We start from the raw sequence: 22,193 nt of genomic DNA, 5'->3' as shown, positions 1-22,193 counted from the left end.
TTCAGAGTTCATTTGTAGTGCTTTTCAATTTCAGGGTCTTATAGCTGAAACAAATCAGTAAATGCATCAAAAATAAGAAATGAAGTCAGAAAGGGTTGAAAATTGATGATGTGGCTTTGAATGGTGCATTTTGAACACAGAAAAACTATGGAGTTCAAATAAGTTCAAAAAAATTGAAATCCCTTTGTAACAGACGAGTTTCCGTATGAAACCCTGATACTTCGAAAGAGATTGTCCGTTTTGTACACGAAGTGCATCCAATTTTTGCCGTAAGCCTCTCTACTTTTTTGCACATGCTATGTGGGTGAAATGATGATACCATGCCAACTTTCAACCTTTTCAGAATTCATTTGTAGTGCTTTCAATTTGAGGGTCTTATAGCTCAAAATAATCAGTAAATGCATGAAAAATGGTGCATGAAAAATAACAAATAGAATAAATAAGTAATTAGAAACAAATTAATATAAACTTTAATAAAATATATAAGTAGAAACAAAATAAAATAAACTTTAATAACATTTATGAAACTAAAATTAACAAAGTATTTTCTGTTCAAAACATTATAAGCAACCTCTAGTATTATTGAAACTAAAATTATATAAAATTGATGCAACTAAAATTATCGAAGTATTTTCTGTTCAAAATCATGAAAAGCAAAAAGAATTTTCATAAAGAACTTTTTTTGTTAGAAACTTTAATAGCAAAAAGAATTATCATAAAATAAAATAAATAAGTAACTAGAAACAAAATAAAATGAATAAGTTTTTTGTTATAAGTAGAAACAAAACAAAATAAATAAAGCAAAAAAGAAAACAAAAAAATAGTCAAAAATTAAAAAATATGCCACCTACTGGGCCGCCACGGCCTGAATACGACTAGAAACCCATCGATGGGCCAGGATTCAGGCCCGCAGAAGGCCCAGTAGGCCCATCAGGCATATCAGTGACATTTAGGCCCGTAAGCCTTCAATAGAGAGGAGCTCGAGAGGTGTGCGGCAGTGGGGCTTATAAACCACTGCGCGCCCCTCTCAACTAGCGAGGTGGGACTAAACTTTCGACGCGGGCGCAGCAGCACAGGACCTCTGGTCCCGGTTGGTAGCACCAACCGGGACTAAAGGGGGGCATTGGTACCAATGCCTCCCTTTAGTCCCGGTTGGTGCCACCAACCGGGACCAAAGGCCGCCGCTTCCTGCCCTTTGGCCTACCGAAAACTGACCTCTTGGTCACGGTTGGTGGCACCAACCGGGACTAAAGTGGTGCATTGGTCCCGGTTGGTGCACGAACCGGACCAATGCTCTTGGTATATCAGCAGGACTTGTGAAAAATTCACTTCTATCTCGAGGTTGACCGCCCCGACGACGCTGATGACATCGACGCCGCCAGGCTGCCGCCCCTGCCCCGACCTCGCCGCCCCCTGCCCCGACCTCACCGCCGTCTCCGTCGTCGTCATCGCCCCTTCCCCGGCCTCGCCGCACCCTGCCCCGGCCTCATCGCTGCCCCCTGCCCCGACCTCGCCGCCGTCGCCCCTGCCCTGGCCTCGCCCGCCCCCTGCCCCGACCTCGTCCGCCGTCCCCGTCGTCGCCGTCGCCTCGTGCCCCAGCCTCGCCGCACCCCTGCCCCTACCTCGTCCGCCCATCGCCCTTGCCCCGACCTCGCCGCCGCTCGCCTGCATTGTGAGCCTCCACGCCATTCCCCCTCCTCTCCTCCTTCCTCCCCGCGCCCCAACGCCGTCGCCCGCCCCGACGCCGACGACGAAGCAGGCCCCCTGTTCATATGCAAAAGTTAGGATTTTTGGTGATATTATTGTAGAATATGATGATGATATTGTAGAATATGCAAATGTTTGTATGTTCACATGCAATGAATTTTTATTTTGTTCATAGAATTTTTTTGTTCATAGAAATTTTATTGTAATTTTGTTCATAGGATTTTTTTTTGTTTCGTTTAGTTTTAGGATTATTTTAGTTTATGTTTAGTTTAGGAAGAAGGAAAAGAAAAAGATGAAGAAGAGGAGAAATAAATAAGAGGAAAAAAGGAAAAAAAGAGGAGAGGAAGAAAGGAATAGAGGAGAAGAAGAAAAAATAGAACATACAAACATTATTTTTTCTTCTTCTCCTCTTTTTCTTCTTCTTTTTTTTCTTCTTCTTCCTTTTCTTATTTTTTATCGGGTAGGTCGTTGTCAATATAACCCCCTCTCGACCGTGATAACTTATACCACGGGAGCACCCCTGGCCCTCTCGCTCGACTAAAACTCTCGAGGACACCCAAACCCTAGAAAAAAATAATGTCGGTCTCCTACCCCCTCCCGCCGCGCCCCTACCCGACAAACTGTCTCGAGGCCACCCAAATTTACCAAGTTAAAAGAGCGTTGTCGTCTAGGCCACCCTGAACCCCTTGAAGCGTTGTTGAGGCCACCCCAAACCCTTGAAGCGTTGCCGAGGCCACCCCAAACCCTAGAGAAGCGTCGAGGCCATGCCACTAATATGATTCCTTATTGTGCTTAGCTAGCTAGTTCAACATTTGCCACTAATATATCCATCTGTCATGTTTGCATAATAATTGCCATGTTGTAAATATTTGCAGAAACTATGGACCCGCACCCCCGAGACGAAGCAAAAGAAGCGGTGTTGGGGGAGATAATCGCACACAGAAGTGATGCCGTCTTGTCGTTTCTCAACGACACATGCACCGATGGTCTTGAAAGACAGGATGAAGAAGCAGGCTACGACGATGATCAAACAATGGAGGACGAAGGACACCGTGATGACGGCTCCGGTGACCGAATGGAGGGGGAAGGACAGGATGAAGAAGCAGGCTCCGGTGACCGAACGGAGTCCGGCTAGGTATATATATTAATTAATTAAGCATGTGCTGACTATAGCTAATTGATGCATTAATTGTTTTTGGTATGTACACATATTAACTCTCTTCTTTTTCTTCTTTTCTAGCTCTCCGGATTGAGCAACACTTCAGTAACGAGACGAGGCCCGAAGAGAAAGTTGCGCGCGGATGAAAGGTACACAATCATCGAAATTGATCGCGCTGGCCAACCGATTGAACCCTCCGGACCAAGCAAAAATTTAATGCTCAGTGCGGGGTTCTAGTGAGGGACATGATCCCGATCAGCATCGAGCAATGGTTGAATCCTAAGGACAAAGACTCTCAGGTGTCTTATGTCAGCGATAGGCAGAAAGCTGATCTTTGGACCGCGCTGCAGGAAAATTTCACCTTCCCGCCAGAGGAGGATCCGTAGAATCCAGTTAAAAAGCCAATGATCAAGGCTTATGCTCTTAAGAAGATGGCTGAGCTATTCAGGAGGTGGAAGAATGAGCTGAAATCATCGTTTGTCGACCAAGACAAGACTCCTGAATTCATCGGCCGATTTGAGAAGATCAAAGATCAGTGGCCCGAATTTGTCACCAAAAAGAAATCTGAGAGAGCAGCGAAGATGTCAGCGACAAACAAGAAAAATGCTGCAAAGAAGAAGCATCACCATCGCACGGGGTCAGGTGGCTACCTGAAAGCCCGGCTGCTGTGGGACAAGGCTGAGAATGACCTCATTGATAAAGGGATCGAACCAGAGACGCGACGCTGGCCAGACCGTTGCAGGACTTGGTTCTTCGGGGTTGGGGGAAATTGGACCCTGTAACAGGGAAGTGCGTTTGGACCGACGAGCAGCTGAACACACCCATCGAGAAGCTTCAGGAGTATATCGAAAAGGCGCAGCAAGGGACGTTCGTTCCGGACAGAGAGAACGACGAGCTCACAGAGGCCCTCGGGAATCCTGAGCACCCCGGACGGACACGAGGCACGCCAGGCTCCCTTTCGTGGAAGGCTGGATTTCCCGACGCAGGCGGTTACAAACGCCGGGAGAGAAGAAGAAAAAGGAGTTGACCCAACTACAGGCGCTGCACGCAAGGGTACAAGCGCTAGAGGAACGAGAGGCAGTTCGCAGCACGCGACCTGCCGAAGCTACACCCGAAGCTACCCCGCCATCTCAGCGGAGAAGCAGCGTGGCTTCCACGGAGCTGCTTCAGGAGCCTGTCTTCACGGCTCCTGCTAGCTACCCCGTAGATGCTATCACGGAGTCTCAGCATTGCCACCTTATGACGCAGTGGATGGAATTGAAAGTCAAGGCGGCTGTTGGCTCTGTTGCACCTCCTGAACCTGGCGCAACTTTTCACTGCCGGCCGATTCCAGAAGGATATGCTAGGGTGATGGTCGATGAAATCACAGAAGGATTTGAGGACCTCCAGCTTGACCACCCTATGGGTGAAGGGGAGACTCGGCTGGGTTCTTGTCTGAAGACTCCATGCCTATGGCGGAAGGAGCTCATCAACCTTCCGAACTGGATGCCTCCGCCTCCTCCTCCTCCTCCGGCGAGTCAGGGCACTCCGCCTCCTCCACCGCCTCCTCCTCCGGCGAGTGACGATCAGGGCACTCAACCTCCTTCTCCGGCGCGTGGCGGCACTCCACCTCCTTCTCCGCCTACGCCGGCGCGCCCGAGCAGCCACCAGCCTCCTCCTTCTCCGCCTCGCCAGCAAGGGCGGAAGAGACCCGCCGCCGCCCCGTCTGCTCCGATGCGTCGTAGTCCTTCTCCTCCGCCTCGTAAGCAAGCACGAAAGAAGACAGCTGCAACCGCTCCGTCTGCTCCGCCGTCTAGCAGTACAGCCAGAGGCGGGAGGCAATACAGATACGGTCCACCTCTCAAGCCTCTAGAGAAGTTACCGTACGAGAGGACCGCGGAGGAAAACGCGAAGATCGTGCAGACCGAAGTGAAGGACTTCTTTGAAGGGTTGAAAGCAAAGAGACATCCATCTCCGGAGGAGAAGGTAGATCCGGTGAAAGCAAAGCGCACTATCGATGCCCTGAAGAAACCACCAAAGTCTCCGCCGAAAACCAACTATGAGCGCATTACTGAAAAGGCATATCTCGAAGCGGAGCGGTCGGGAAGTACTGTCAGTGATCAAAGGTTAAAAGAACGAGCAGCTGGGAAAAAAATTGCCCAGCTCGGCGAACAAGCAAACCAATCGTGCCCCCCGCTCAATGTGTCTAGCGACATCGTCGCTAATGCTCCGGGGATGGTGCCCGGTTATAGCAATATTGGAGATTACCTGCCCGACGATGTACATTATGATTTCTTGGAGGTGGACGAACACAGATACGAGTACGGGAAGCCTCTCGTCAAAGATGAAAAATCTCTAACAACGATGATGCGAAGATTCCATAATTGGTACATGAAAACCTGTAGAGAGTCTGGGGGACGAATACTTTGTATCTGAGAATTAAAGAGGAGCACGACCTCGTTGGAACTGATCTGTTGCATGTTCCATTTGAGGAGTTCTTCCAGCTCTTCAATCAAAAGGCCCTCGATAAATTAACGGTCACTTGCTACTGTCTGTAAGTACTACTTCTGTCATTAAGTCTCTATATATAGCTCAGCTCTTTCATTGCATGTATTTATAATTATCCTCACTATATTATGCAGATTGAAGATCGTCGAGTGCAGAAAAGCAGAAATGTATGATATTGGGTTCATTAACACAAATCTCATAGATGAATTTCAGGTTACAAAGAACGCCGAAGAGGCCGAGGCCAACTTGCTCAAATCATTGTTAATAAATCAAAACAAAGATTTAATACTCTTTCCTTACAACTTCAAGTGAGTGTTACTGTCGTGTGCATATTCGGTTTCCCTTATTACTCGAGCGAGGTTATAGTAATGTAATTGATGAGTTATGCATGCGTGCGCAACTTCCACTATATTCTCCTGGAGATTAAGCTTGAGCGGGGACTAGTAACCGTCTTAGACTCGAGACGAAAAGATCCCGAGACCTATGCGGACATGACTAAAATTCTCAACAAGTAAGTTCAATCGATCATTATCGCACCATATCGGCAACTTTTTGTTCATTTCCTGACATCTCAAGTAATAATTATTTTCTTTGTTTTGCAGGGTTTGGAAACAGTTCACCGCAGAATCTCCGGGACTGCCGAAGGAGCTGCAATATAAATACCCGAAAGTAAGTACTACTAGCTAGCTAGTTGCGCGCATCTCCCGTTGATTCTAGCTACTTTCATCAATGTCATTTATTATGCTTCATTATCAGTTTGATTGACCTCTATTTCTCGTAAAGTGCTTGTGGCAGGAATAAGAAAATGATTACTGTGGATACTACGTGTGCGAGTTCTTCTGCAACGCGACTTTGAAAAATAAGCGGGGCTACTCTAAAAGACAATATGAAGTGCGTAAGCAATAATATTCACAATTTCATTTTATTACACCATCATTTCTGTTGAGTTTCATTCATATATATGTATTAACCCCCTTCTTCAAATTAGACGTGGCAGATGCGGAATGAACTCCTACCACAAGATCGCATGAAAGCAATTCAAGAGGAATTGGCGGGATTCTTTCTTGACCACGTCATCAATAAAGTCGGAGAATACCATGTGGAAGTTGAGTTCAAATGCTAGGGGATTGTAAGAGATCTTACATATTGTATATGTATGTAGCTAGTAGCGTCGGATAGATAATACGAAAACTTGTTGTTCGACCAATCTCTCGGAGAAGGAGAGGTGGATCACTTCTCTCGGTATGCATGACGAACTTCTATACTTAATGGTTTCCTTCATTTTCTTACTAGCTAGCGTGTCGAGGGACTCTCTATGTATAGTATGTAGCGTCGACCAAGCACGGAGATAAGAGAGGACACTTCTCTCTATTAATTAATTAGCTACCTAACACAATATATGAAACACCTTAATTAACCATACAAAACCCCCAAATCCACCCCCCCTTTCAGAAAAAAAAACAAAAACCCTAGCCCCTGAACAGCTGACGCGTGGATGCCTATTGGTCCCGGTTGGTGCCACCAACCGGGACTAAAGGGCCTCCTGCCTGGGCTCGCAGCACCGGCCATGTGGAGGCCCATCTGTCCCGGTTAGTATAAGAACCGGGACTAAAGGCCTAGGCATTAGTAACGACCCTTTAGTCCCGGTTCCCCAACCGGGACAGATGGGCCTTATGAACCGGTACAAATGGTCATTTTTCTACTAGTGTACCAGGAGGGAAAAGGCACATATACTTATACTCCGGTAAAAACAAGCAAGGAAGAGAATCGTCTGAGGCCTATCCTTGAATCATCAAAGGTAAAGAAGGAGACGAATAAGGGGTAAAGACGAAGAGGCACAGTTAACTGATCAATGCCTAACCCAATCAATAATGTTGGTGGATCAAATTATTTCTAGGAGCAAAGTACATAACATAAAAATCCTTTTTACAAAGAGAACCTCTTATCCAACAGTAAACCGATATTTCCTGATCAACAAAATAAATATTTTGGAAGTTAATGCAATTAAGAAAATCAGCATGTAAAATAAACAGATGTTGCCTGCATAGCAATTGTTTAGAAGTTGTATCTCATTGAATAACACATACAAAGCTCTGATGTCTTATTTCTAAGGATATTATTCATCTTTTGACAGTTGGAAACGAAATGTAAAACTGACATCAAATGGGAATTAATATTTTATATGGGAATGCCTACTGGTCTTGGAAAAACATTCTTACACTTTGTTATGCTACCTTGCAAGATAATGGTAAATAATTTTCTAAACTGAATATCCTCAAAAGAGAAAAAAAATCTAAACTGAAAAATGGAGAATAAATATTTACGATGGACTAAACTATCTGTCATTACATCATGAACCATGGCCTTTGATGCCATATAAACCTAGCTTGGATGCCGAAGAATCAATTTGTTGAACATCCGTATAAAACAGTGCGAAGAGGCTTATCTCTCTACATGAATTGAGTAAGGAGACAGTCACAACATACTATTTGTAGAGTTCTATGATTCCGCTATCCAACTTCTGTAGCTTTAACAATGGTGGAAGAATAAGCTAAATGAACCATGTAAAAGCAAAGGAGCAGATGAAGATCATGTTGATATTATCAAACATATAAACAAAGATCCCTCTTCCTTGGATCCTAGCTAGACGAGGAATCATGCACAAAGGAACAATACCACCAGCATTCCATACACAAAGAAACAACAAATGCAGGTCCTACCAGGATTCAGACAAGGAACAAAAGGCATATAGATACATACAAAAAAACAAGCAAAGAGAATAATACACTTGACTTTTCCACAAACAAGACAAGAAACAAAAAGCCTTCATTGGCCAGCCTGCACACCAATCATATGGCCATACAACCATGCACCAAGCCCTGGAAACGAAGAGGAGTGGAAAGGAGGAGGAGAAGAGGTGTTGACCTGCAGATCCATGAAGGGAGATGCATGAGGCTGCTACCAGACGATGCGCAACCACATATCAAAGCAGGCACCAACCAGGGGATAGAGTAAAAGCACAAGAATCCAGTAACAACGGACCAATCTGCAAGAAAAACAAAGAAATATCATTGATGAGCAGCAGCCAATGAGCGAGAATGGAAAAAAAATAGACTCGTGAAGCAACTGATAAGGCGAAGTGACCAGAAGAACAAGTGGCGTGCAATGAAATTACGCGAAGACAAAATTAGGAACGAGGGGGACATCTTCCTCCCCCGTTGCCTCCTATTCCTCTCCATCTCTCCCCCACAACCTCCATGTCCTCCTCTTCTTCCTTCCCCCATGACCTCCATGGCCTCCAGCCCTTCCTCCCAGCTCTCACATGTTGGCGTATGAACAAGAGGAGGCAAAGGAAGGGGGCGCACCTGGAGCAGCAGCAGCAATGCTAGGGTTAGGGTTGGAGTAGGGGGAGGCGGCGTCCCAAGCAGGCCATGGCATGAGCGTGAAGCAGGTAGCCCGTACATCACGCCGCTGAGTAGAAGCAATCGGAGGCCAGGGTCGGACAACAGCTCCGGCGGATTTGCGAGCGCCATGGCCGCCGCCTGACCTGCTCGCTCTCCCTCTTCTCTTCCCATCCCTTCTCATGACGAGAGAGGGGATATTACGGGCGGCGTGGTGTGAGGGAGATGAGGAGAGAAGTCCATGGCGGCGAGGTCTGACGAGCGGCGTCGGCGGCGATGTGGGTGGGGCGGCGAGGTCGAGGAGGAATGAATCGGGTGGGTGGGAGAGGGCTGGGGGGCTCTGTTGCGGCGCATCTGGACGGCGCCGGAGCAGTGGATGGATGCCGACGGTGTGGTTCGAGGCGGTGGGTGCCGGTGGCGGCGGTGTCGGCGGCGGCGGCGATGTGGGCGGGAGGAGAGGAGGCGCGCGGGAGGGAGGGGAACGAGAGAGAGGGGGAGAGGAGGCGCACGGGAGGGGGAAGGAAGCCGTCTAGGGTTGCCTCCACGGGAGCCGACCCTTTTATACCCCTGCGAGTGAAATGACGAAAATGCCCCCGGTGGGGCAGGCTATTTACGCGCGATGGCACGAAACAGGAGTAACTATTCATTCCTATAGTGCTCATCCTAGATCCGACGGCCGAGGTCATCCAGCGGGTCGATCCGACGGCCGAAAATGCATCAAGCAGTACGATCCGACGGCCGAGAGTGCCTGAGCTCTGAGAGAGCTCGGTGGAGGTTTCATCTCTTATTTCTGGATGCTGAGAATGGAATCTCGGCACAGAAGGTCGCATATCAAAGTACAAATTCAACTATAACGGAGTGTTGTCGTGATTCGACTACTTTCCATCTTTAATTACGGTGTGGTCTCCTTCCGTTCCACAAATAGTAGCATTTTAGCTTTCAAAATATTTGTTGCCCCGTTATAGAAACAGGGTGGTTTCTTTTCCCATCTTTTTATCCAAAGCTTCTTACAAGGCCTAGTATCTCAACGCAGGTGCCTTGAGCTCGACGAGAACATCTCCAGCAACGTCAAATTCAGTGACGACCCCACCATGGACATCCACCCCTATCGACTCGTTCGACGGCACGGGTTGAGCGTTTAGTTCCCGGAAGGTTCATATATAGATGTCCATATTCCGTATGAGATGGAGATCGTCACCAACTGAATTACTGTACCTTCCTCAGTTTTTTGTGGACATGGTCAACTGCTAATCCACACCTGACACCATCAAAGTTATTCATCAGTGAAATTCATCCTACTTAGGATAGATGCGCGTTGCAGGCTCCAGAATAACAAGGTAAATTATTAGTCAAATAAGCTCCTAATTCGCTCTGCTTATAAGATGATGAAGATGTTAACAGGATCCCTAGAGAAATGTCAGATTCATAGCATCCAATTTATTCTGTCGCTACAATGGCATAGTTTTTTTTTTCATTTCTACGAGCAAACTTCTTTTGCAACTTCACTTTATTTTTATTAATAAAGGACTGTGAGGCTGTTGCCTTGCAGTAAATAGTCAAAAAAAAAATACTTCACTTTATTTTTTCTACTGTGCAATATAACTTGGCCGAAAGCTGAAACAAATGTCCACCATGTAAAAGCAAGCAAATACATGATTAATTGTAAGATAAGGTATGACGGATGAATCAGAAAAGATGCCTCACGTGTTAATGAAGTTGATGATAATCAAACAACAAACAGAACGTACCTGAAATGGTAGAGCCAGGCAACCAGCAAATCAATGGGCAGTTCTGGTTGACCACAGATTCCAAATGCAGTGAGGTAGTAGCATGATAACATTAAGCATCTATGTGAGGTTGGTTCCAGTGATCTGCTGCGGGGGGTTTACTGAATAACAAACCTAGAGCAAAATAGCAATGATTCAGCAACAAACCTAGTGCTAACTGCCATCCTCTTTTCACAGTGAAACTGCGTCATGAGACAGATGGTGCAGTAACTAGTAGATTTATGTTTCTCCTAACATTTTGAAAGCATATGTCATGCTGAACAGTCAACTACAGATAGAAAATTTGGGCCAATTTAGTGCTTAACAGAGGGGAATTGACAAAACAATAAATTGTCCGTGGGAGCAAGAGCATTGGTGCATTACGGTGGTTCTAGTTAACAGCATTTTTTAAAATTGAAACATGCAGGAGAGCCTAGTTAACAGCATTGTTAAGGTAAGGCGGATGAATCAGAAAATATGCCTCGCGTGTTAATGAAGTTGATGATAATCAAACAACAAACAGAATTTACCTGAAATGGTAGAGTCAGGCAACCAGTAAATCAGTCTTGGTTGAACGCAGATTCCAAATGCAGTGATGTAGCATGATAACATTAAGCATCCTATGTCAGGTTGGTTCCAGCAATCTGCTGTGTAGTTTTACTGAGAAAAATATCAATACTTCAGCAACAAACCTATGCAACTGCCAGCCTTTTTTCACAGCGAAACTGCATCATGAGACAGATGGTAGAAACTAGTATAACTTTTATGTTTCTCCTACATTTTAAAATAATCCCATGCTGAACAGTCAGCTACAAATAGAAAATACGATCCAAAATGCTTAATGCAGGAAAGGATAGAACAGAATTTTGCTTGTGAGAGCGAGAGCATTAGTGCATTACGATGTTTCTAGTTAACAGCATTTTTTTGGTTGAACCTAATTAACAGCACTGATAAGTGCTGATCAGAATAAGCACAGGAGGGGGATTAGTGGAACTGGACAAGATGAGAGACATAATTAGGTAGCAGAAAACATACTTGGATCTTTTCATCAGTTAATCAGAAAGTAAACAAGAAGAAATAATATCGCAAAACACTACAGCATGGAGCCACTGACAAAAAAAGAGATGAAAAAAAACGTACCTCATGGTAGCTCACGGCCAGTTGATATAGCATAGCTCACAGCCAGCCAGCAACTAGAAGACGCAAGAATGAGGGAAAGGGCATAATGCCCCTGATTAGACAGAAAGTGTTGCCACTTTCAACATGGTGTCCCTGGTCCATCCACCATGCAACTAGAGTAGCTTGTGGAAAGCCAGATGGGTATATGGCACTTGCACAATGTGCTGGTGACAGGGAGCACAAATGTGCTGGCAACAGGGAGCGCAGAAATATGTATAACATCTCGGGTGGCTACAGTCTGCAGAGAGATGAAATACTTTTAGCAAAAAGAGGGTGAGCATGTTAACTAACTATGTAGGAGACCGTCACCGACTGATTCCTGTACCTCCTTCGGTTTTTCATGGACATTGCCCACCTTCCAATCCACACCTGACGCCATCAAAGATATTCATCATTAAATCCATCCTACTTAGATTAGATGAGTGCTACAGGCTACAGACTAAAAAAAGGTATTCTTCTTATAGGATGATGAAGATGCTAACATGAGCCCTGGAGTGATGTCACATTCATAACACACAATTTTATACAATTTTCTGCCATGGAAAGTTTTTTATTTTCATTTTACGAGCAAACTTATTTTTGAACTCCACTTCTTTTGTTACTATAATAATAAATTGGAAAAAATCTGAAATAAATGCCTACCATGTATATAAAAGCAGGCAAATACATGAATGAACGTAAGGCACGGCAGATGAATCAGAAAATGGAAATTCCCAAAAATTGTGCCTTGCATTTAATCAGAGTGATGATAATCAAACAATAAACAAAACGTACCAGAAATGGTAGAGCCAGGCAATCAGCAAACTAAAGTGTAGTCATCATTCATCAGGTAATCCTGGTTTACCGAAGATTCCAAATACCGTGATGTAACATGATAACATTAAGCATCCCATGTGAGGTTTGTTCCAGCGATCCTTACTGAATAACGAACCTAGAGCAAAATAACAATACTTCAGCAACAAACCTAGTGCTAACTGCCATCCTTTTCTCACAGTGAAATCACATCATTAGACAGATGGTAGTAACTAGTAAATTTTATGTTTCTCCTACATCTAAAATCACATCTCATGCTTAACAGTCAACTACAAATAGATAATATAATACAAGCCAATTTAATGCTAAACAGAGGAAAGGGTGGAATGATAAATTTTCTGAGAGCAAGAACATTAGTGCACTACGATGTTTCAGTTAACAGCAAAAAAAAATTTATCAAACCATGCAGGAGAACCTAAAGTTAACAGCATTGATATGTGCTAATCAGAAAAGGCACAGGCAATAATTAATAGTACTGGACAAGATGGGATGCATAGTTATGTAGCAGAAAACAGATTTCGATATTTTCATCACTCAATCTGAAAGTAATCAAGAAGGAATAATATCACCAAATGCAGCTATGAGCCATTGACAAAGCTCATCAGGATAAAAATAGATAAAAGGCAAAACATACCATGTAAGGCTTGCTATAGCATAGCTCACGGTCAGCCACCAACCAGAAGAGTGACAAGAATAAGATGAAGAAAAAGGACTTGCCACTTTCAACCTATGATTTCCTGCGTTCATCCACCATGCAGCTGGAGTAGCTTGTGGAAAGCCAAATGGGTATATGATATGTACAACATCTCAGGCGGCAGGTGGCAGCAGTCTTCAGAGAGATGAATAACCTTTAGCAAGAAGAGGGTGAGCATGTAAACAAATTCTGTAGGCAAAATGCTCCGAAGGTGTACCTCGGAAGTAAACAATGGTGATTAACTCACACACTGACAATCAATCATGACCCTTAGCTTCTCCGTTGCTACAATTCTGCAGTGCATACCTAACTCCTCACTGCAATTGGATAACTGAAGGTATCTGAGTGAAGGTGGGAGGCCCATGTCTGGCAGACTTCTGATGCACGTACAATGCATGATAGATAATGTCTCAAGGGAGGTCAAGCTATGTAAGTTTGCAGGAAGTAATGAGAGATTCGGGCACATGCACAATCGAAGTTCTTGCAGGGAGGTTAGAAGCTGTAATGCTCTCTCTTGTTCCTCTGTTAAACTCACCAAGCTCTCTCCCTGTTTACCACCCCGAGAACTGAACTCTAGGTGTGTTAGAGATGTGAGCTGTTTGCAGAAGGGCATGGAAATGACAGATGCGTCATCAATCTCAAGAGTTTCCAGTCCAGACCAGATCTCAGAGGCCCCTTGCTGCTGCGACACAAGCTTCAACCAGGAAACTAGGCCAGGGGAGTTAAATACTTTCAAGGATGTCAGGTTTACACAGAACTGGAGGCCCTCGATCGACGCAAGCAAGTCGCAGTCTCCAATTTCCAACTCTTTCACTGCCGTGCAGCATCCCAGCTGTAGAGACGTCAATTCTGGACTTCTCTGTATTGCTAGACTGGTCATGGCAGAAAGGCAGGACAGAAGATGGGACTGGACCCTATCTGTGAGATTCCAGATATAAAGTTCTTCAAGTGATGGAGGAAGCAGCTGAATTTGGTTGCTGCACTGTTCTTGCTCCTGCAGTTCGACAACCCATGCACAAGACAGCTCGGGATTCATCTCCATCGCCAAGCTTCGAAGGGAGCTGAGAAACTGGAAGCCCTCCAGTACAGCCAGCCCGACACGCCCCGTGATTTCCAGCTGCTTTAGGGCCGTACAGGAATGCAGCTGGACAGACTTCAAACATGGGCCATCACGTAGACAGATGGTAGTAACTAGTAAATTTTATGTTTCTCCTACATCTAAAATCACATCTCATGCTTAACAGTCAACTACAAATAGATAATATAATACAAGTCAATTTAATGCTTAACAGAGGAAAGGGTGGAATGATAAATTTTCTGAGAGCAAGAACATTAGTGCACTACGATGTTTCAGTTAACAGCAAAAAAAATTTTATCAAACCATGCAGGAGAACCTAAAGTTAACAGCATTGATATGTGCTAATCAGAAAAGGCACAGGCAATAATTAATAGTACTGGACAAGATGGGATGCATAGTTATGTAGCAGAAAACAGATTTCGATATTTTCATCACTCAATCTGAAAGTAATCAAGAAGGAATAATATCACCAAATGCAGCTATGAGCCATTGACAAAGCTCATCAGGATAAAAATAGATAAAAGGCAAAACATACCATGTAAGGCTTGCTATAGCATAGCTCACGGTCAGCCACCAACCAGAAGAGTGACAAGAATAAGATGAAGAAAAAGGACTTGCCACTTTCAACCTATGATTTCCTGCGTTCATCCACCATGCAGCTGGAGTAGCTTGTGGAAAGCCAAATGGGTATATGATATGTACAACATCTCAGGCGGCAGGTGGCAGCAGTCTTCAGAGAGATGAATAACCTTTAGCAAGAAGAGGGTGAGCATGTAAACAAATTCTGTAGGCAAAATGCTCCGAAGGTGTACCTCGGAAGTAAACAATGGTGATTAACTCACACACTGACAATCAATCATGACCCTTAGCTTCTCCGTTGCTACAATTCTGCAGTGCATACCTAACTCCTCACTGCAATTGGATAACTGAAGGTATCTGAGTGAAGGTGGGAGGCCCATGTCTGGCAGACTTCTGATGCACGTACAATGCATGATAGATAATGTCTCAAGGGAGGTCAAGCTATGTAAGTTTGCAGGAAGTAATGAGAGATTCGGGCACATGCACAATCGAAGTTCTTGCAGGGAGGTTAGAAGCTGTAATGCTCTCTCTTGTTCCTCTGTTAAACTCACCAAGCTCTCTCCCTGTTTACCACCCCGAGAACTGAACTCTAGGTGTGTTAGAGATGTGAGCTGTTTGCAGAAGGGCATGGAAATGACAGATGCGTCATCAATCTCAAGAGTTTCCAGTCCAGACCAGATCTCAGAGGCCCCTTGCTGCTGCGACACAAGCTTCAACCAGGAAACTAGGCCAGGGGAGTTAAATACTTTCAAGGATGTCAGGTTTACACAGAACTGGAGGCCCTCGATCGACGCAAGCAAGTCGCAGTCTCCAATTTCCAACTCTTTCACTGCCGTGCAGCATCCCAGCTGTAGAGACGTCAATTCTGGACTTCTCTGTATTGCTAGACTGGTCATGGCAGAAAGGCAGGACAGAAGATGGGACTGGACCCTATCTGTGAGATTCCAGATATAAAGTTCTTCAAGTGATGGAGGAAGCAGCTGAATTTGGTTGCTGCACTGTTCTTGCTCCTGCAGTTCGACAACCCATGCACAAGACAGCTCGGGATTCATCTCCATCGCCAAGCTTCGAAGGGAGCTGAGAAACTGGAAGCCCTCCAGTACAGCCAGCCCGACACGCCCCGTGATTTCCAGCTGCTTTAGGGCCGTACAGGAATGCAGCTGGACAGACTTCAAACATGGGCCATCACGTAGACTTAACTTTTTGAGGTGGAGAAGGCCTTGAGGAGTGAAGGAATGCAAGTTTTCTGGGAGAGAAGTGATACTAAGGTCTTCAAGTGATGGTGGGAGTAATCCAACTTCCATGGCACCATCATCTTTTGTTTCACCCACCAACGATGAGACCAGCTTGGGGCAACCTTGAAGGACTAGCTCCGTAAGAGAGGTGAATCCTGCGAAGTCTCTCTTACCCCCACAGAACTCCAGATCCCAGCTTTCCTTAATCCATAATTTCTTGAGAGAACATACGAGATTATATGGCAGTTTTAGTTCCTGTTCATCTTGGGCTGAAGTCATCACTGCATAAGCCAAACTGCTGGTTCCTTCCGCTTCTCTAGGTTGACCGATTGATAGAAACTTTATCTGTGGACAGTTCCTTAATTGCAAGTTCTCAAGGGACTTCGAATGTGAAACCATTTGTGTTAGCCACCTCCCTGTTACTCCACATGATTTAATATTGACAGATTTGAGAGATGGGAGGACAAGGCTGCATGCAGGTGTGCTGTTTTCCTGGGCAATCTCTGACATGATGTTTGACTTGGTAAAAATATGGCAGTCGTGTATACTTAAATGCTCTAAAGCGAATAACTGGTTGAATTCACTTGAAAGAGAGACCAGATTTTGACAATTTTTTATTTCCAATGATGTTATGCCCCTAAGATTATCAAATGCCAAGATGCTATCATCCAGAACACACAACTGATTAGATTCGATAGTGAAACGTCTCCAGTTTATCCTCATTGTTGGAAGTTTAGAAACCTCCCTGATGGACAACTCAGAAATTAGAGCAGAAGGCGGAAGAGGATGCGGCACAATCAAACGAGGGCAATTGTGGATGGTGAGTCTACGGAGGTTAGATGTCCACTCCTTTGGATCTCCTTGGGAAGGTAAAAATTGCAGAGGTGGAAAAGTCATTAGACTGCTGCAAAATTCCAGGCTTGGCATTTTAGCCAACACCAACTTCTCCAGAGAAGGAACTGACACTCTGACAACATGCAGGTCCATCAACTCCAACTCCTTTAGCGCCTCCATTTCTCTTAGTGGAAGGATTTCCCAGTTGCTGCAACATCATTTATCAATGTAAGTGTGCAAGAATTTGCAAATGTCTTGAACAAGAAAAATTGGAGAGAAAAAATTTACTTCATTATATGAGGACACTGCCCGATGGAGAGTTTGCTGAGAGACGGAAACCATGACTTCTGCTCAGCTTCGAAAGAAGAGTAACTCTTGAAAAGAGTGAACTCATTCAGTTGAGGGCAATTCTTGATCATCAAAACCCTTAGATGGGAGGTCAATTCCATTCCATAAGAACCGATACATTTTTCCAATTTTGGCATCTCAATCAAGATCAACTCTTCCAAAGAAGGAACTGAGATTTCCATTATATTCAACATCCTGATCAATGTTAGTTTCCTAAGGGAAGGCATTTCAATAGATCGAAGAATTTTCCATTCCCTGCAATTCTCTAGATGAAGTATCTGCAGTGAGGTAACTGAGAAAGTACTGGAAAGCCAGGTTGGGGAGGTAACACCACCATATCCAGTTATTTCTAGATTTTTGAGGTTTTGATGTGGTTGAAGACCATCAAGCACATCTTTCGCAGCCTCAGGTTGAAGATTCATGCTACTATTCTCCCATGATAACGACAATTTATCTAGATACTCTTTGTCTATCAGCCTGGCCCCCCTTGCCTCTTCTTTAGTCTTCGCATTTTCAAGTTGAGAAATTCCAAGTAATACAAGCTTATTCATGGACTGAAGTTGTCCTATCTGAAAACTGCCAACATTTTGAACCTTGAATTTTAACTCCTGGAGAGAGGTCATGTTGCCGACACAATCTATTGCATGGTGCACTTTCTCATGAGCAATAAGATGGCGCAGATTAACAAGATTATTCATATCAGCAGGTACATCAAGATAGCCTGAAATGCCCACATCCAGTACTTGAAGGTGATAACAACTTGTCAAAGCTTGACGAAATGCAGGGTTGTTGACTTCGTATGCCATTATATAACGAAGATGGAACAGATTTAACAAGCTGTTTGTAGAGCCGATGTCAACACCTGACACACTTAGGAACCTTAAACATTTAGCCCTCTTGCAAAAAGTACGCAAGGACCCTAATAAATGTATGCTGCTTTGCCCAAACAACATCAAGGTCCTCAATTTGTGCCAAGAACTAACCTTCTGAAGTATTTTGTCAAACTTCTCACTAGAATTGTTGCCATGTTCATCTTCCTCAAAATTAGTAGTTATGATAGACAAATGCCGAACAGTTGCTTGAATTGATTCAGATTTCAATCCATCAATAGTAGCACACTCATTTGCTGAAACTGTCCCAGCCAGTACGTGCATTAGGTCATGCATAATATAGTGTGAGCCATCCTTTTGGAAGAAGCCCAAATCCACTAATCTTTCCAAATATGCGTGCCCTGTTTCCTCCAATCTTATGGTAGGATCTTTGCGCTGCACAAAATTTTGTGATATCCAAGCATGGACCAATTCTTTCCCATTAAATTGGTAGTCCTCTGGAAACAAAGAGCAATATGAGAAACAGCGCTGAAGGTGAACTGGTAGATGATCATAACTGAGCTTCAAGATGGGTAAAATATCATCATCATATTCTTGAAGAGATTTCCATTTGTCCCGAACTGCCGTCCAGTGCTGATAGCTAACATCTGTGCTCAGAAGTGCACCAACACTTCCTGCAGCTAGTGGGCAGCCTTTTAGCACTTTAGCAATTTGTTTCCCAATAAATTGTAAACTAGGATGGTGCCTGCAGTTGACATTGCGAAATGCACATGCCTTGAAGAACAGCCAAAACTCCTTTTCATCCAGACCACTCAATGTGATTTCACCCATAGTTCCTATCATTTTTGCCACTGATTTTGTTCTAGTTGTTGCTAGTACCATGCAACCGTTTGCTTGGTTACTTTTCAATGGAGCCAAGAGTTTAATCCATCCACTCCTGTCCTTGTCTTCCCACATATCATCCAATACAAGCAGAAATCTTTTGTTTCTAATATTTTCCAAAAGGATCTCCTGCAATTTATTCAAGCTGCTTTTTTTCTCATACGGTCTATCTTCACATACATGCTCTAGGATCTGAATTGTTAGCCCCACTATATCGAAGTTAGTGGATACACAGACCCACATTTGCAAATCAAAATGATCTTTAATTCTTTTATCATGGTATACATATCTAGCAAGCGTCGTCTTCCCAATACCACCAATGCCAACCACTGGAAAAACATTCAGATCACTAGATCCCCCCTTTATCAACTGAGCTATTATCTCGTCCCTTTCTGCATCCCTTCCGTACATCTGACATTCAGTTGAAAGAGAAGTTGTCATGCAAGTATTCCTTGAAATATTCTGACACTTACTTGATGTTGCAATGGGGCGCAAGATCTCAAGCTGAAGAGCCCCCTGCACAGAATTGCCATTACTGCGTATAAGATTCACTATTACATTGATCCTCTTAGAAATGCTATCTTTCATCTCAAAAGGCAGCATGTTACAATGAGCTGGCCCCTCCTCTTCACGTTTCCTTTTTCTGCCGCGTGAGATCCAATCAGTTATTTGGCTTGTGGTGCTGCGTACTAATTTAACAACAGAAGATAGAGGGGATGAGGACACATAGCTTTCCTCAGGCTTAGTGCCAGTAGGAGCACTACAACCTTTCCCTGCATAAGAGAACACTCAGTTATTTGGGGACAAGCAAACGAAAGCCACTTAAGTAAAAGCAAATATCATCGTGTAAGTACTGATAATTAATAAAAGTAACAAAAGCTGAATCATTAAAAAAATCAAAATTAAGCAAGAGATAATCTGAGTGGTGGTGACTACGATATTCAGCTGCTCTTGGTTACATATTACGCCTATATAAAAGAAACTGAAAGCAATAAAAATGGAAGAAGAGAGGCGAGTGAATCACCTTTTTCGATCTGTTGCTGGAGTCGGTAATAGTCGAGCTCATCCATCACGTCCTCTGAGTCATAAAGCAGTTCTTTGAGATCAGCCAGTGACTGGGCCAGAGGCATGTTGTCAATCCTCCTTCCCCTGGCAGCAGCAAGAACCATCTCCACGTACCTCATCTCAAATTTGAGCTTCTCCACATCTTCAGCAAGCCCGATTTCATGAGTCCATGCTTCCATCTGTCCAGTGAAGAAGCTCCCAAGGATGCTTTCCACCAGCCATCCTATTGCTGCGTCAACAACCGTGCCAAGCAACCCTGACATCTCTCGCGGCACACCTAAGGCATCACAACAACAGCAAGAGCAAAAGCAGGAATATGCATTGGACCTAGCAGGCTTGAATATGTATTGGACCAAACCACGCCTAAGACATTGTACGACGCATATTTTATTGAATAAATGGTACAGGCAGTACAGGACAAAGCATCATTTATATCGCCAGGCTTAAACTAGATCCTCGTTGAGATGCTTGATTATTTCTGATACGTATGTACAACCTTGTATCTATCGACATATTTTGGCACTGCCGAAACTATGTAAAATCTCCCACAGCAGTCGGAGGGGGGAAACAAAGATTCCTCCAATCTAAGACAAAGCAGAGGCGTCTATTCCAAGGAATTTACAAAGTGCTATGCTGTGTAGGATATTTTTCCAAATTCCCAACGTAGTAGGAAACCATAACCAGACAACACATTCAGTTGTTGAATTTGGCCAGGGAGGCAACATGTGATGCCAAATCACCAGCGGCATTTTTTACCTTACCTGTGGGTCGACCAGCTCGGAGCTGAAATGGGCATGGGTCGTCAGGGCCAGGGCCAGGGGAGCCCCGTGGACGCGATGAGCCGGTCAATCATTTGAGAAGATGCTCGGGTGGAGACTGCCGAGAGTGCCGACGTTGATGCCTGCGGCAAGGGCACCCGCGCGTGGATCCTGCATAGACCCGGCGCAGGTTCTCCGGCGTGGCATTTCCCCGAACACATCAAGGGCGCAGGCGCACCGAACGGCCGCGCGGCGGCACCGGGGGTGGGGCTTGGTGTGGCGCGCGCTCTTCCGTACGCCGCGGTAGGTGGGCTCACCGTGCGCGCTCGCGGCATGAGTGGCGCGATGGCGGGCGGGTGGAACGGCGGGGAAGCGCGCGAAGGGAGGCGTATCCATCTGACCCTGAGGGCGAGAAGGCAGCGGCACCGAGGGCCGAGGCCGTCGTGACTGAACATGGACTGGAGTTTCTGGCCGGAGAAGCACGCCTGAAGCACATTGTGTTACTCCAAATTAAATATAACTACTTTTACAGTAGTTGGCATTTTTTGGAGCCATTCGTTTATCTCGATCTAACGGCGCATACATACATAGTACTCGAAAGTACACGGATGAAAGTACTCGAAAGTACTATTAGTCTAGGGGCATTTTAGTCCTAGGAAATATATGACAAGGTGGGGCCCTCTCGTCCAATGCAAAAACGCCGCCCCTCTCCTCCAATGCAAAACCGCTGCCCCTCTCCTCCAATGCAAAGCCGCCGCCGTGCTCCTTCCCTTCTTCCATCACCATTGCAACCGCGGCCATCTCCTAGCCTTCTCCTCCTTCTTGCGGCCGCAACTTTGCTCTTCTTATCTTCCACATCCACCCCCCTCTTCCATCCATGCAAGATCCTCCATGGAGCAGCAGATCGAGCACATCGGCGGCGGCGAGAACGCCGACTTCGTGGAGATCGCCGGCGGTGAGAACGCCGACTTCATGGAGATCGCCGGCGGCGACCAGGTCAAGATGGCCAGGTTGACGGAGATCCGTTCTTGGTTTCACAACATATTGCAGATGAACTGGACGGCAATGGCCACTTTGAAGCAAATGACAAGGAGGGAGAGGGCAAAGCTTTCCCCCCACCCGCCCCCACCCGCACAACCGATGCACAAGGTCGAGATCCTCCTCTGGGCGATGGAGCCGGCTGATTCGTCCATCCCGTGGACCAGGCGTAGGTGGTGGGCGTTCAGATCCAGGGTAGAGCATCCACTGGATCAGGAACCCACGGTGCACGAGGTGCCGTTGTAGATTGTGGAGCCTCCAACCGAGTCGGAGATGACTCCGAAGCGCAAGAGGAGGAGGACAGTGGTCGCGGCATCGCTTCCGCACCGTTCTCCACGCT

General features: G+C 45.2%; 1 protein-coding gene across 7 annotated transcripts; it reads right to left on the bottom strand.

Annotated features, from left to right (window-relative positions):
- Nucleotides 1-9,603: 9,603 nt before the first annotated feature.
- On the bottom strand, nt 9,604-21,278 carry LOC123190465 (disease resistance protein RGA2). 7 transcript variants are annotated; one of them, XM_044603112.1, is made up of 10 exons: nt 20,017-21,278; nt 17,221-19,765; nt 13,424-17,140; nt 13,147-13,360; nt 12,474-12,630; nt 12,025-12,068; nt 11,661-11,937; nt 11,051-11,180; nt 10,503-10,655; nt 9,604-10,012 (listed from the first exon to the last, which is right to left on the bottom strand). In XM_044603112.1, the coding sequence occupies exons 1-3, from the start codon at nt 20,318-20,320 to the stop codon at nt 15,118-15,120; spliced, it is 4,872 nt and encodes a 1,623-aa protein (XP_044459047.1). In that variant the 5' UTR covers nt 20,321-21,278; the 3' UTR covers nt 9,604-10,012; nt 10,503-10,655; nt 11,051-11,180; nt 11,661-11,937; nt 12,025-12,068; nt 12,474-12,630; nt 13,147-13,360; nt 13,424-15,117. The 7 variants fall into 7 exon arrangements, with proteins under 7 accessions (XP_044459047.1, XP_044459046.1, XP_044459048.1 ...); XM_044603111.1 differs by having other exon boundaries at nt 13,147-13,341; XM_044603113.1 differs by having other exon boundaries at nt 13,147-15,033; nt 15,097-17,140.
- Between the last annotated feature and the right edge of the window lie 915 nt (nt 21,279-22,193).

Source organism: Triticum aestivum, chromosome 2A (assembly GCF_018294505.1).
Source record: "Triticum aestivum cultivar Chinese Spring chromosome 2A, IWGSC CS RefSeq v2.1, whole genome shotgun sequence".
Classification (NCBI taxonomy): domain Eukaryota; kingdom Viridiplantae; phylum Streptophyta; class Magnoliopsida; order Poales; family Poaceae; genus Triticum; species Triticum aestivum.
Note: the sequence above shows the minus strand (reverse complement) of the source record. Positions and strands in the feature narration are given on the sequence as shown.

What these genes read in the sequence shown, in the direction of transcription:
- LOC123190465 (XM_044603114.1), bottom strand. Translation starts at nt 20,320, where the DNA reads ATGTCAGGGTTGCTTGGCACGGTTGTTGACGCAGCAATAGGATGGCTG. An exon ending in CCAGCAACAGATCGAAAAAG is followed by an intron (nt 19,766 to 20,016) that starts GTGATTCACTCG and finishes TCTCTTATGCAG; the next exon opens with GGAAAGGTTGTAGTGCTCCT. An exon ending in CAGTGTCCTCATATAATGAA is followed by an intron (nt 17,141 to 17,220) that starts GTAAATTTTTTC and finishes ATGATGTTGCAG; the next exon opens with CAACTGGGAAATCCTTCCAC.